This window comes from Leptodactylus fuscus, chromosome 3, assembly GCF_031893055.1.
Source record: "Leptodactylus fuscus isolate aLepFus1 chromosome 3, aLepFus1.hap2, whole genome shotgun sequence".
Classification (NCBI taxonomy): Eukaryota; Metazoa; Chordata; class Amphibia; order Anura; family Leptodactylidae; genus Leptodactylus; species Leptodactylus fuscus.
In genome coordinates this window covers 3,499,334-3,513,301 of record NC_134267.1, presented here as the reverse complement: position 1 = coordinate 3,513,301, position 13,968 = coordinate 3,499,334, and the positions used below count along the sequence as shown (strand labels likewise).

Below are 13,968 nucleotides of genomic sequence, written 5' to 3'. Positions count from 1 at the left end.
TACTGCTTGTGCTGTAAAGCAAGTCACTAAATGCAGAGAAGAGAGGCTCGTAAAAGGATGCGGTCCTCAGAAAAATCTATGATGGGGAAATAAATCAAATTACAAAAAGTGATAGTATTCTGGTTCTGGTTTCAATAAATAAATAAATAAATAGTGATATATTCCCTTTAAGCCCCTTTGGAGGAGGAGCCTGGAAGTGATGATCCCGCCCCCGCAGATATCACCCTGATCTCATCATCGAGCAGTCTGTCTGGGATGACAGGAAGAGACAGACGGACAAGCAACATCCACAGAAGATCTGGGCTTAGTGCTCCAAGATGGCGGCAGGAACAACCTCCCTGCCCAGATCTGCCAAATACTATCTGCAAGTACCGAGAAGAAGGCGAAGGGCAAAGGTCACACCGAATATTAATGGATTTACATCTCTTTTCTTTATTCACTTCATTTGGATAATTGACTAAAATAGACTATTAATAGTTCTGGTTTGGATACATTCTTACTGTGCAGTATATTTCACTTACCTGCTTAGAACTTTTGCACAGTACTGTATATACAATTATTATATACAGATGTAGCAGAGTGGACCAGAACTTCTGCAGCGCGAGAGAAGACAACAAAAACTAATGAAAAGGTATTAAAGAAAGGTTTTTCCAATGATTTGTCATTGTTTTTTGTCTTCTTATGTGCTAGGTCACACTGTACGGTGTAGCCGATTGCAGAATATATATATATATATATATATATATATATACACAGAGAGACAGAGATTATATACAGAGATGTGCAAAACTTTCAGGCAGGCGAGTGAATGACTTCTATAGAGATATCGAATGGTGTCAGGTATATATCATGGTAACCTGTAACCCTGGCATTTCACTCAATTACAGTTGTGAAGAAGAACAATCCCAGAATTTCGCAACGCCCGGGCACTGCAGCTCACTTAGGGCCCCACCTAATGGCCGATCACTTGACTGCCAAGTCTTGCTCTTAAACGCTTTGTCCTGTCATCATCTACAATGTAAACAATGTCTCAACACACAAAAGTTCAAATCTCTAAAGTAAATCTTGTATCACTAAACGTAGGGCAGTAAATACGAAACACAAAGCCCTCGTCGCCGAAACCGTCCGGTCTAATTGTTTCCTAATGATTATATGAACAAACAGGCATTCCTTGTAAACAAATACGTGTAATCCTCGTCACGAATGATTGATTTTATAATACAGATATTTTTCATTTTATAAGAACAGAAACATTTGTTTAAGAGAGAAATAATGATCAAAACCACTTAGGGAGACATGACACGAATGTTACTATCACGATGCAGTTTCTATCAGCACACAATCATATAATACAGCAAAGACAACGCCAAGAACCTGCGATCTAAGTGCAAAGCAAACGCTACAATAAAGGAAGCTGCAAAATAAGAATATCTGATATCTGTAACTCCACTGATGCCCGGGTATCCGAAATTATCATCCGAGCCATAATAAAATTCACTTACCGTATATACTCGAGTATAAGCCGACCCGAGTATAAGCCGAGGCCCCTAATTTTTCCACAAAAAACTGGGAAAACTTATTGACTCGAGTATAAGCCTGGGGGGGGGGGGGGGGGGGGAATGCAGCAGCTACTGGGAAACTTAAAAATTTTAAATGGTGGGAGTTTTTGGGTGCAGTAGTTGCTGGTGCTGGGGAAGGGGAGGGGGTGTTTTAATTGGAATTCAGCCTGGCTAAATATAGGGGATCTGCAGGGCTCCTATTAACCCCTTCCCGACGGAACAGGAGCACTGCAGATCCCCTATATTCAGTAGACACAGGGAGACCTAATGTGTATGTGTCTCACAGTAATTTTCTACTTTTGTATGTATTCTAGGGAAAGGAGGGATTTAGAATTTTTTATTTATTTTATTTTTTTATAGCTTCTTTTTTTTTCACTATTTTATGGGAGATTCTATACATTACTATTGCGGTTGGTCTTAGACACCCCCCCCTCTCCCGCTTGACTCGAGTATAAGCCGATGGGGGCTTTTTTAGCACAAAAACTGGGCTGAAAAACTCGGCTTATACTCGAGTATATACGGTATTTTTTTAATCCCTCCAGCCCAAGTTCTAACCCCTTAATAACCAAGAATATTTTTTTCTTGTTTTTCACTTTTTGCTTTCCAAAAGCCGCAACTTTTACTTTTTGTTTGCAGAGCCATATGGGGGCTTACTTTCTGTAGGACAAATTGAACTTCCTAATGGCACCTAAAGGGTTTTTTTTTTTTATTAAGATGAGAAAGGTAAAAAAAAACAAAAACAAAAAAACACCTCACCTGCCTCTGGGAAAGGTGAAGATATTTTGTTCTGTTTTATTTTCACCTTCCCCGGCCTAATTAAACAAAAAAAATAAAACATAAAATAATAATAATAATAATAATTTTTAGCCTGGACAACTTTTTTAACATTAAATACAATATAAGAAGCTGAAAAAAAATTCAAAATATGTTGGAACTGAAAAATATACGCCATTGTGCCATTTTATTAAGAGCTTTGTTTTTAAGGTGTTCACTGTGTGATAAAAAATTACAGAATCTTTATGTTCTCTGGCTCTGGATGATCACAGCAATAACAAATTTATATACTGTTTCCAAATTTTAATGTTTAAATAAATTAAAAACAAGATGTTTGCGTCACCAAATTGTGATACCTGCTTATTTTTTATTTATTATTATTTATATATAATACTATTTTATTATTATTATTATTTTCATTGGATTTTTTATTATTATTATTATTATTATTTTTATTGTACAGAGCTGTGTACGTGGTCATTTTTTGCATATTGGCATTTTCAGGTTCAGGGAAAACTTTTTACATTTTTTTAGATTTTTTTTCAGCCACTTTGAAAACTGTAATATTTGATAACTGTCCTCTATATGTATCTAGAGCTTGTGGACAGTCTTGAAAAACGAAAAAACTGATTATACGGCCATTTTAATACTTCTATAACGCACCTCTCTGCACTTGGAGAATATCAACTGTCCCAAACAAAATTAGTCCAGTCAGGTGGGTGTGGAGAACCCCTGCCCCTTTAAGGGAGTCTGTAAAAATGCTGCTGCACACACTGAATTTGCTAAGGGTATGGTAAGTTTATTTACATAAATTAAACAATCCTTGTGCCATGGACACGTAGCAATAAGCAAAAAGGAAAACAATAGATCAAATTAACGTTTCGGTTGTTGGACCTTCATCAGACATGATCTATGTACAGGAAGCAGAGGGTGTAGTATGTCTCAGGCATGACGAAGGCTCTCTACGCTGAAACACGCGTCAGGGTTTGGGTGGTGGGTACCTGTCCCTTGTGATCTGCTTGGTAACCTTCCTTATGGCTGAGTGTTTGCACTACAATGCTTATGTGTTTACTTCTCGATACTAAGGATTACTATAGTATTTGACTGCTAATAGTTATGCCTTTGTATTATATATGAGAAAGAAGTAACACGTATCTATATGGGGCTGACAATGATGGCATTATAATATCTATTTACCTATTCCAAATATGGATGTATATATTAGTATATTAGTCTTTATTAACAGTCTTCATATGGTTGCACTAGGTATGATAAGCAATCACTTCCCTGTATAGGATTAATAATGTGGTATAAGCATATTATTATGCTAGAGATAGTCCAACACTTTGAGTCTCAAGTCTTGTTGTGGCATCCCACTATACCACTTTTGTGTATATGTACATCGCTTCTTTTACATTGTCCTATTTTTTGTATGTTGTGATTTACCGTATATACTCGAGTATAAGCCGAATTTTTCAGCCCAGTTTTTGTGCTGAAAAAGCCCCCCTCGGCTTATACTCGAGTCAGCAAAAAAAAAAAAAAAAAAAAAAAAATTATTTATTTTTTGTTTTTTAGGAGAGAGGGTCTATGACCAGCCACAATATTAATGTATAGAATCTCCCATAAAATAGTGCAAAAGAAAAAAAAAGATTTTAAAAACATAAAAGTTCGAAAACACTCTTTTTCCTAGAATACATACAAAAGTAGAAAATGACTGTGAAACACAAACACATTAGGTCTCCCTGTGTCTGACAGTGCCCGGTCTACTGAATATAGGGGATCTGCAGTGCTCTTGTTCCGTCAGGAAGGGGTTAATAGGAGCACTGCAGATACCCTATATTTAGCCAGACTTAATTCCAAGTGGGGGGAAGAAAAAACCCAGTCCTCAAGCTCAGGGAAGGGGCAGACAGACAACCAAAACACCCCCTCCCCTTCCCCAGCACCCAGTAACTACTACACCCAAAAACTCTGACCATTTTAATTTTTGAAATTTTCCAGTAGCTGCTGCATTTCCCCCCCTAGGCTTATACTCGAGTCAATAAGTTTTCCCAGTTTTTTGTGGTAAAATTAGGGGGGGTCGGCTTATATTCGGGTCGGCTTATACTCGAGTATATACGGTATTAATAAAAAAAATTTCTACTAGCATATTGCATGTGTTTTTGCTGTGTTATACACACATTAGATGTCATACTTACCTTCTCTGTGGTTGTTATCTGTGCTTATTGGGTAAGGACATCTTTCTAGAGGGCTTGTAACAAATGGAACTCGTATTCTTTTATATACATATATCTCGTTCCCATTTGGCTTTGTGTTCTGAATTCTAAGAAAACATGACATAGATTTACATATAAATCTGTCTTCCATGATGTAAATAGGAAGACAGTGCCTCAGTCATGCTGCCCACAAGGGGGAGCTCCATTTAACATCCCTTTTACCAAGTCAGTCTCTCAGCCGAGGACAGCTGTTTTGATCTACTTGGATTTCTTCAGCCTGGCACAGAGAAGAATGACTTGACAGAGGTGAGAGGCTTCTAGACCAGGTTAAAAGGATATCATCACTCCTTAGTGATCAGTCTCCTTAGTAATCAGTCTTCTTAGTGATCCGTCTCTCAGCCGTCTGTCTAGAAGCCTCTCACCTCTGCCAAGTTAGTCTTCTCTGCGCCGGGCTGAAGAGATCCAAATAGATCGAAAAAGCTGTCCTCGGCTGAGAGACTGACTTGGTAAAATCCCACATCATTGCAGCAAAGGCCTCTGGGAAGGTTGAGCATGATATTAAAGGGAGCCCCCCTTGTGGACAGCATGACTGAGGCAGTCTTCCTATTTACATCATGGGAAGAATATGCAAATCTGTCTCCCAAGATGTAAACAGTGGAGCAGTGCAGTGGAGCAACTATGGCTGTATAAGTCTCCACACACCTGAGAAGGTGGTCTCTCCCTAAGAATAGACATTATCCCCATAATATTTACATCACGGGAGACAGATTTGCATATTCTTCTCATGATCCCTCACAGTGGAGAACATATGGCTTAATAAGACTCCACACACCTACATGGTGGTCTCTCCCTAAGGAGTGACGATATCCCCTTAACCCTAGATTTATATAGTTATTAATTCTAAATTTTTCTAAATTCTTATGAGTGCAAAAAAATTCTAATCCATTAAGTACAAATATTAATAATTTTATCATCTAAAATAATTTTTAATCAACTATTTTATTTTGAAACCGTAGCTGGAGTCCCGAAATTTACCCCAACTCCAATCCCACGACATAGTGGAGGTCGTACAGCACACATGATTACTCTCACATCTACCTTTGAGAGTCTTAGGAACCCTTAACCCCATAGTATTTGCCAGTCCTTCACAAGAACATCGATCACTTATTTGCACGGCTGCTCACACTCACTTGGCTCAGTCTTAGACTTCTTCATTCCCAATCTCTGCTGTAACTAATAGGATCTCAAATATGAAGATATATGGAAAGATCCATGCCACTCGTAGAAATACAATGGGAAGCCTCCTCTTACCCCGGCAACCCGAGGTGTCCTCTGCAGGGGCTCATCAACCTGAGGCTTCCTAAATTCTGATGTTATAGACAAAAGTACATTTACAATTAGACGTCCTGTACTCCATCTTATTTCTTGTCTCTGCTCCCCTTGTAATTTTTCTTTCCTCCATATTTTTATAATTTTACATCCAATGTTCCTTGTTCGTATTACACAAACTTATTCTACTATTTATAGTTATACTATTAAAGATTTGGCCTCTTGCATAAGACTGTGTACAATGGTATGATCCATGGTTTTCACGGACCCATATTTTGCACCTCTTCACCACGGCCCAGACATACACTGGCAAACACTGGAGCCTGTGCACATGGGCCCATAAAAATGAAAGAGTCTGTACTTTATCCGCAATAAAGTTACGGTTTTGTGCATGTAGCCTAAGTTAAAGGGGTTTTCTCATGTCAGGGTTTCAGCTGCCATCTTGTCTCCTCTCCCCCTCACTTCCTGGTTTTCAGCTGACTCCGGCAGTGTGCTCTCTGGCTGTTTCTTACTTGAAGTTATCTCTGAAGTTACATCCACTGGTCAAGACATTGTTCTAGCACTTATCAGGGCTCAGCAACTGAAAGCAATATGCAGAGAGAGGGAGAGACGGACATGGTGGTGATCAAGTGGGATCAGAAGCAGAACCCGTACCATCACCCAGGGAGCCCAGCTATGACTGACAGCAAGACTCCCGCTGCAACAGCTGAGACAATGATAACAATGATCCCCGCTGTTTAACCCTTAAGATGGTGCGGTGAAAAGGATACCCCCATCGACCCCCCGGCAGTGCTATCACGGGGTTCCAATGAGTTGTTATGACAACCAGGCGTTTAACAAAGGCCCCCGTGACTGCCATCATAGCCCTTTTATTAGAACCTGCTAGAGGCACGTCCTAATAGAATGCCTGATTAAGTAACAAGCACAAATACACTGCAATACACAGGTATTGTAGTGTACAGGACAAGGGATCAAGCCCCCTAGTGGTAAAATATCCTACGGGAACTTAAAAAAAAGTAAAAAAAAATAATAGAATATTTTATAAGAAAAAAAAAAGCCTGTAAAATAAAATAAACACAAATAAACCACATTTTCCCCATTAAAATGTTTTTCATGTTTTTAAATTTATCATATTATTACAATTTTTTTGTGTCATTGTAGTAAGACTAAAAAAAACCTATACATATTTAGTATTGTCGTAATCGTACTGAGCCGCAGTATAAATTAAATGGGCTTTCCGGGCAAAAAATGTTTTCGGTTTTTTTTACTTTTACAAAAGTTCTGTTATTGCTATTATCCGCACCTGGAGCCAGTACAGGTGGGGGGTGACAGAAGGACACTGTCCGTGGTGAGCTCCATGCTGGAGAACAAATCCCACCCCATGTATGAGACGGTGATAGCACCGGGCAGTCCTGTCAGTGACCGACGGCTTCACCCCAAGTGTGAGAAGGAGCTATCGGAGATCCTTCCTCCCAACCGCGGTCAGGCTGTATAATCTACATCAGGCTGAGCGGAGACACTCCGCACAGAGAACTAAATGGTTCTGAAATCTTTCTTTTTTCTCTAGCTGCTATGATTTCTAGTATTTTTCTCCTATCTGCTAGTCTGAGCTCATGTATCTCCTTCTGTAATATATGACTTATTATCCTGTATCCGTATTATCAGGCTGCTGTAACACATTGAAATTTCCCCATGGTGAGACTATTAAAGGATTATCTTATCTTATTAAAGGGTTAATAGTGTTAATGGCAGAGCCGACTTTGCATGTCTTGTCGGCCATTTTTCTGAGGCCGCTACACAAGTGAACACAGTCTCGCCGGAAGAAGATGCAGGAAGACATGTGCGGCTCTAGAAGAAGAAGAAGGGCGTCACTGGAGAGACTTCAGGCGGCACAGGGGATGCACCCTGTGCTGTTTGAGAGCAAGGGGACCGCCCCCTGTGCTGTCTGGAGACTCATTTGCATATGGAGAAAAACGGGAATATCACCGAACACTGGCACAGAGAAGAATTCTAAAGGTGGAGAAGATCGCCCTTTCTTAAGACTATTCCAACGTGGTAGTACTGAAAAAAGGGATTCTAATTATGTATGTATATCCTTACTAATATTATAAATGTGAAAATTTGTGTGTTTGGATGTTTGTTCCACTATCACGCCTCAACGGCGGAACGGATTTCAATAAAATTTCACACATACCTAGACTGCCACCCGACTGCGGGCACCAAATTCACAGTCCGTGTAGGCTGAAGGACCTCACATGACGTCACCACGTCAGCGCGGGGCTCCGTTTGGACCAGGCGACTGCGGGGGCGAAGCTATACAGTCACAAGCCGGCCGCACACTGACATGAACAACATGGCGTCGTGCATGCCGGCAGCCGAGAACAGCACATGCTGGCATCGCTGGAGCCTGGCGCGCGGCGTGGACTGGTGAGTCTGCCAGGGCCCCGGGGTCGGCAGGGGTAGACAGAAGGGTGGGGAGGGTGTGTACATGTAGGAACAAGGTGGCAGAGGTGGTGTGGGAAGGGGGGAGGGGCCGGAGTCACAGGTTCGGTAGGAAGGCGGGAGCAAGAGAATGGGGGAGCGGGTAAGGAAAAAGTGGAGAGTCCAGGGGCGAAAGGAGCGGTAGTGGGCCGGCGGGGAAGCTGGAGGTCCATCAGCACACTGGTGTTGGATGGGCCTGCAGCGCCCGCACGGCAAATGCGGGGGGTCCCGGGCGGCACTGCAGGTGGGGCACGCAGAGAGTCAGGGGGCCTCGGACGAAGTCGCGGGTATAGCTAGTAATGTATAAATGGACATTAAAATGGTTGAATGAACAAAGCCTCATGGAAATTTTTGAAATAAATAAATATATTATTATCATTAATAAATAATAATAATAATAATAATAATAAAACAAATATCAGTGTACAGCACACCCACAAAATAAATTCTGACTTATGTGTCTTATGTAAGCACCATTTCACACTGTAGTGATATGAATATTGTTTTCCACTTACTGGTAATGTGATCTATACAGAAAACGGTCACAGGGAACTGCGTTGATACCAACTTTAAGTATTGGAGCCGAGAAGTCAATGGACGGACAGCAAAGTGCTCCAATTAAGAATATTAATACAATAGCAGACATTCAGTGTGAAGCCAATTAGAGGAGCAGCAGAATTCCCGTCTGCTTCCTACCCACATAGGCAAACATTGACACAATCTCTGAGTAAATAAGCCGTCTATTTCACTACCAATTTTTTTTCAAATATTATTAAGAATAAGTAAACACGAGTCGATGCAGAGAACGCCGTGTGAAAATGGAGCGAGGGATTAGTCCAGGATCCCCTAATCTAGGAAGGATCCCCAAACGTTCCCTCTTATGTTACCGAAGCTTCATTGCCAATGACAAGGCGCTGCTGCCGCTCGGTGCGGGCCAGTTCATGCACGTTCAACATCATTTCTTTAATGAGGATCAAGTCAAGCAAAAAACATCAAGGTCTGGGGCTTTTATTTTTTTCCAAGTCATCCAATATTTGTAGGTATAAAAACAAAAATAAAATAAAGAGACTGGTTCAGCTCTGAGCCCTTGCTGGCCGCACTGGAATGTAAGAGGCTCCTTCACCAGTCTAGCGTGCGAACACTTCCCAACAACAACACTGATACGTCTGACAAGTCGCTGAGATAAGACGGCCTTTTCCCTTTCTCTCTGAGCATGTGATGGAGACTTGACTGTAGACGGCGTCCCACGGAGCCATTATTACCTGCAGACCGAGGAATCGCTGACTACTACAAAGTTCTTAACTCCTCAAGTGTGCGCCGTACACTGCAATAAGTGTTCCCTGATACATCAAGTACAATGAAGTAGTATAGCACGTCTGATAATAAGAAGACGACCAGTCAGTTGTCCTAACACGTCTGATTTAGTAAGTACTTGCATTTGACATGACTGGTGCAGTGTTTCACTAAGTCCCCGTGCCTGAGCCTTGTATTCCTGAGGCAGCGGATGCCAAGTATTGGTGTAGAGTCAGGAGGACGAAGCTCCGACTCAGATTCCTCTACTTTTCTACATTCTGACACTAACTGTCTATGGCCGACAGCCGTGGTCAGACAGAATTGTCAAAAAAAAAAAAATAAGACAGTGATTAATTCCTATGAAAGTAAATATGTAACACACAATGTATCTAATTATACAATAGGAACAATTGTATAACATAATTAAAAATAATTATTTTAACTTTTGAAGCCTCCATGATGTCCATGTACTGTACGCCTGGAGCAGAGTGGAGGAGGCTGGAAGAGTCAGTGCGCCCCAAAGAGGAGGCCACGGGGACGGCTTAGTGATGAGCACAAGAACACATGCAGGGCTTGGCAATACTTACAATTGAAGTTTGTTTCCTCTGCAATGAAAATACTATGAACGGCCACAAAGGTAAATGCCTACAAGTCCTAATGCCCCGACCAGGCCATGGGAGTCTATCAGTTGGTATAAATCATCTGACAGATTCCTCACAGGAGGTTCCAGGGAGGTGCCACACCATTCTTATTACTTAAGGAGCACCAAACACACTCCCCATCTATTGCTATAGCTTTCCAGAGCTGACCAAGGTGGGGCCCAGATGTCAGACCCCCACACAAACCACATACTGATTTCCCCTAGGTGCTGCCTGTGCACGGGCTGTGCTTCCACAGCCCATCATTAAATGAACAGGAGCCACAGGAGCTCAAGAATCAGAAATTCTTTAAATTCTGGCGTTTCTACAAAGATTCTGCAGCACCTTTACTCCATGGGTTCACCGGTCTTAGTGTAAGAGTCTGTGAATGTGAATGTGGGCGTATGTATTCCGTCTGGTTAGAGTCTGCATGGAGACCTCCCCGAACGGAATACAAGCGCAATTGCAAGCGTTGTGCTGTCAAAGTGCACGGACCCCTCCGGGGTGACTCCATGCAGACTCTAACCAGACGGAATACATACACTAGTGTGAACCAACCCTTAGTCATATGATAGTGAGAGTCGGAGTGCCCGCAGGGGAAGGATACTTCTGGCCTCCCACTGCACTCTGCAAAACTAATCATGGGGGTGCTATGGGACCCCTCAGCAACATGAGCCGAAGAGTTTATCCAGTACAGGGAATGGGCTGTGGGCATGTTCCCCTCACTACATGACCCCGCTAAAGGATCCATTCAGATCATATTTTTTTCATACATTTAATAGATGTCCATCCAATACATAAACATCATTGTTATACAATAAAATAAAATAAAATAAATGGATCAGCTTCTGTCATCTTTTTTGGATGGACACAAAAGTTTGATATACTATGACAGAAACTATTTTGTGGACATTACCGCTTGTTGCCCGGACATTGCCGCTTGTTGCCCAGACATTGTCGCTTGTTGCCCAGACATTGTCGCTTGTTGCCCGGACATTACCACTTGTTGCCTCCATATTACCACTTGTTGCCCAGACATTACCGCTTGTTGCCGGACATTGCCGCTTGTTGCCCGGACATTGCCGCTTGTTGCCCACACATTGCCGCTTGTTGCCGGACATTGCCACTTGTTGCCCGGACATTGCCGCTTGTTGCCCGGACATTACCACTTGTTGCCCGCACATGAATGTAATGGGGTTTTCCAAAACTGCGTCACCATCAATACCAACCCTTCACAATTAACAAGGAAACAAAATTTGCAACACAACATCTGAGGTTTTGTAAGCAGCGTTACATAATAAGACAAAAACTTCACTCAATGGATCAGAGTTCAGCTCCAGTGACCGAGTAGAGGAAGGGCATGTCAAAACATTTTACCTGACAGACGTATTTGTTCTTCCATTTGCTGAGCACACACTCACTGCTCTGCATCAGCTCCTGGAGGACAAGAGAAGACAGTGAGCGAGAGACTTTGGGCTGTGGACATTGTGAGCGCAGGGTAAAGTGCTTGAGCTTTTCAGGCAGGCAGAGATTAGCGAGCCACATAAACAAAGATGCAACAGTTCTCAGGACAAAAGCGCGGTTATCATCACTCCGATGCCTGATCCTTTATGAAAATTAAAGCTGCTGAAAGGTGCTTGAAAGGAGGATTGTTTGTTGCCATTCTTGTAACTTTCTCAAAAACCTACCTCAAGCTCCATGAGATTGTCTCGTAGCTTTTCTGGCCGCTTGTTCTTCAGGACCCAAGGGATGCCCCGCGCTTAGAGGGAAAAAAAGAACAATCATTACGTCTTGCGGCCGCGGTGCATGGATTACTTGGCAGTAGTTGGTAGTTTACAGAACACCTCGCGTATTCCTCTCCATAACATTCTACATATCAGAGCGTCCTCTAGTCCATCTAATCCATGGGGTAAACCCCCAATCATCAGCTCATGGATTGGTCATGTGCACCCCGACTCCCAGTCCATTCACTTCTCTATGGGACTAATGGCGATAGCCAATGCAGCATCCATCAGTCCCATAGAAGTGAATTGAATGTTGGTCCTGCATGCACGCTACCACTCCATTCACACCGGGGACTCAGGAGCCCCAATCTTGTGAGGCGGCGGGACACCTACCAGTCAGACACTTCTTATTCCGTTTTTTTCATTTATGTATGTCTTTGTAGTATGGGAGGAAATCCACGCAAACACGGGGAGAACATACAAAGTCCTTGCAGATGTTGTTCCTGGCAGGATTCAAACCCAGGACTCCAGCGCTGCAAGGTTGCAGTACTAACAACTGAGCCACCGTGTTGCCCCTGACACGTCTTATTCCCTATAGACAATTTCCGCTAGGATCCGCTGACAATCTTATGAATGTTCTTAGAGTATACAAGGATCAGTCACGTGGTACCTGCATGCTTATAATGGAATCAGCGATTGCTGACAGTGCTCAGATTTATAGGCTCAGGTCTAGTAGTCCTAGTTACTGCCATTAAACGGGTGACAAGCCCCTGCTATGCCGGCTGGCCCAGTGAGAAGTCGATCCCGGCTATCACCTGTTATTGTCAGGAAAACCTCAGCTGGCCACACACTTCCAGTTCTCTACTCTGGGTCATATCACGGGTCTCCATTAGAGAAGCCCTCTAGGACAGCCATACAATCCCTCCATATATACAGAGCAGGACATAGGGTCAGGGATTTTGTAATAAAACATTCCCTTCAGACTTTGCAACAATCCGATACAATTACAGTTTAAGCCGCAGCTACACTTGTAATAGGGTTTAAGGCTTAGGGTATGGGCACACACCGAATCCACCTCGAAATCCGTCTCCCAACTCTCCCAGTCATTTCAATGTGGGTCAGTAGATGATTTTTTTTCCAAATAGAAGAAGAAAAAAAAAACGTCTTGGATTATCTTCAGGCAGATTCCTTCTGGCAAAGCTCTGAATAGGATGGAGGTTTTTTATTGTTTATTCTTCCTAGAGGAAAAAAAATCTGTCACTGTCTCCCAGTGAATTGAACAGAAGTCTTGGAGGCGTTCTCTTCCCCAACGTGAATGTTCCCTTACAGCAGCACAAAAGCTCATTCTTATTAGGTTTCAACTATAAATCACAACCAACATCTACAAAAATATAGTAGAAGGAAAATGTTTGTTTTTGTACCGTGTTCGCCAGCGGGTAAGAAATATAAAAACAAAAAACTGGAGAGTCTTAATGGCTAACTCATAATGATGACAGATTACAACGTTTCGAAGCTCTCGGCTTCTTCTTCAGGTCTATCTAAAAACAATATCTAAAAACAACATGAAAATTTTGGTTTTAAGAGGGAATTTTAAATCAAGGAAAGAGCGACGGATTTATGAGTATAAGAGCATGACCCTGCTTCAAACATTGCAGGAAGGGATGAATCTGTCACATGGCTTCATGGCGTCCTACAGAAATCACTGAACTGAGACAGCCATAAAAGACTCTGTGAATGGATACGAACATCGCAAACTGATGAATTGTTTAGTTGTATGTCTTGAGCAGGGCACATTGGTCATTATTGCGGATTTTTCCAGATCCCTTAATGATAATATCCAGGCTAATGGAAGTTTAATATAAGAACAGAGCAAGTAAGTCTATTACTAATGTGTGATGTCTATTACTAATGTCTGAAGTCTATTACTAATGTCTGAAGTCTATTACTACTGTCTGAA

General features: G+C 42.0%; 2 protein-coding genes across 2 annotated transcripts in view; one reads left to right on the top strand and one right to left on the bottom strand.

Annotated features, from left to right (window-relative positions):
* Positions 1-13,968, top strand: part of OTX1 (orthodenticle homeobox 1) — a 388,453-nt gene that overhangs the window by 206,815 nt on the left and 167,670 nt on the right. The gene's annotated exons all lie outside the window — the stretch shown is intronic.
* The window catches only part of WDPCP (WD repeat containing planar cell polarity effector), a 224,595-nt gene that overhangs the window by 169,512 nt on the left and 41,115 nt on the right, over positions 1-13,968 (bottom strand). Inside the window, exons 5-6 of the mRNA XM_075266977.1 lie at positions 11,976-12,046; positions 11,665-11,724 (exon numbers count right to left, since the gene is read on the bottom strand). Of these exons, the coding sequence (XP_075123078.1) occupies positions 11,665-11,724; positions 11,976-12,046 (131 nt within the window). The remainder of the gene's footprint in view (positions 1-11,664; positions 11,725-11,975; positions 12,047-13,968) is intronic.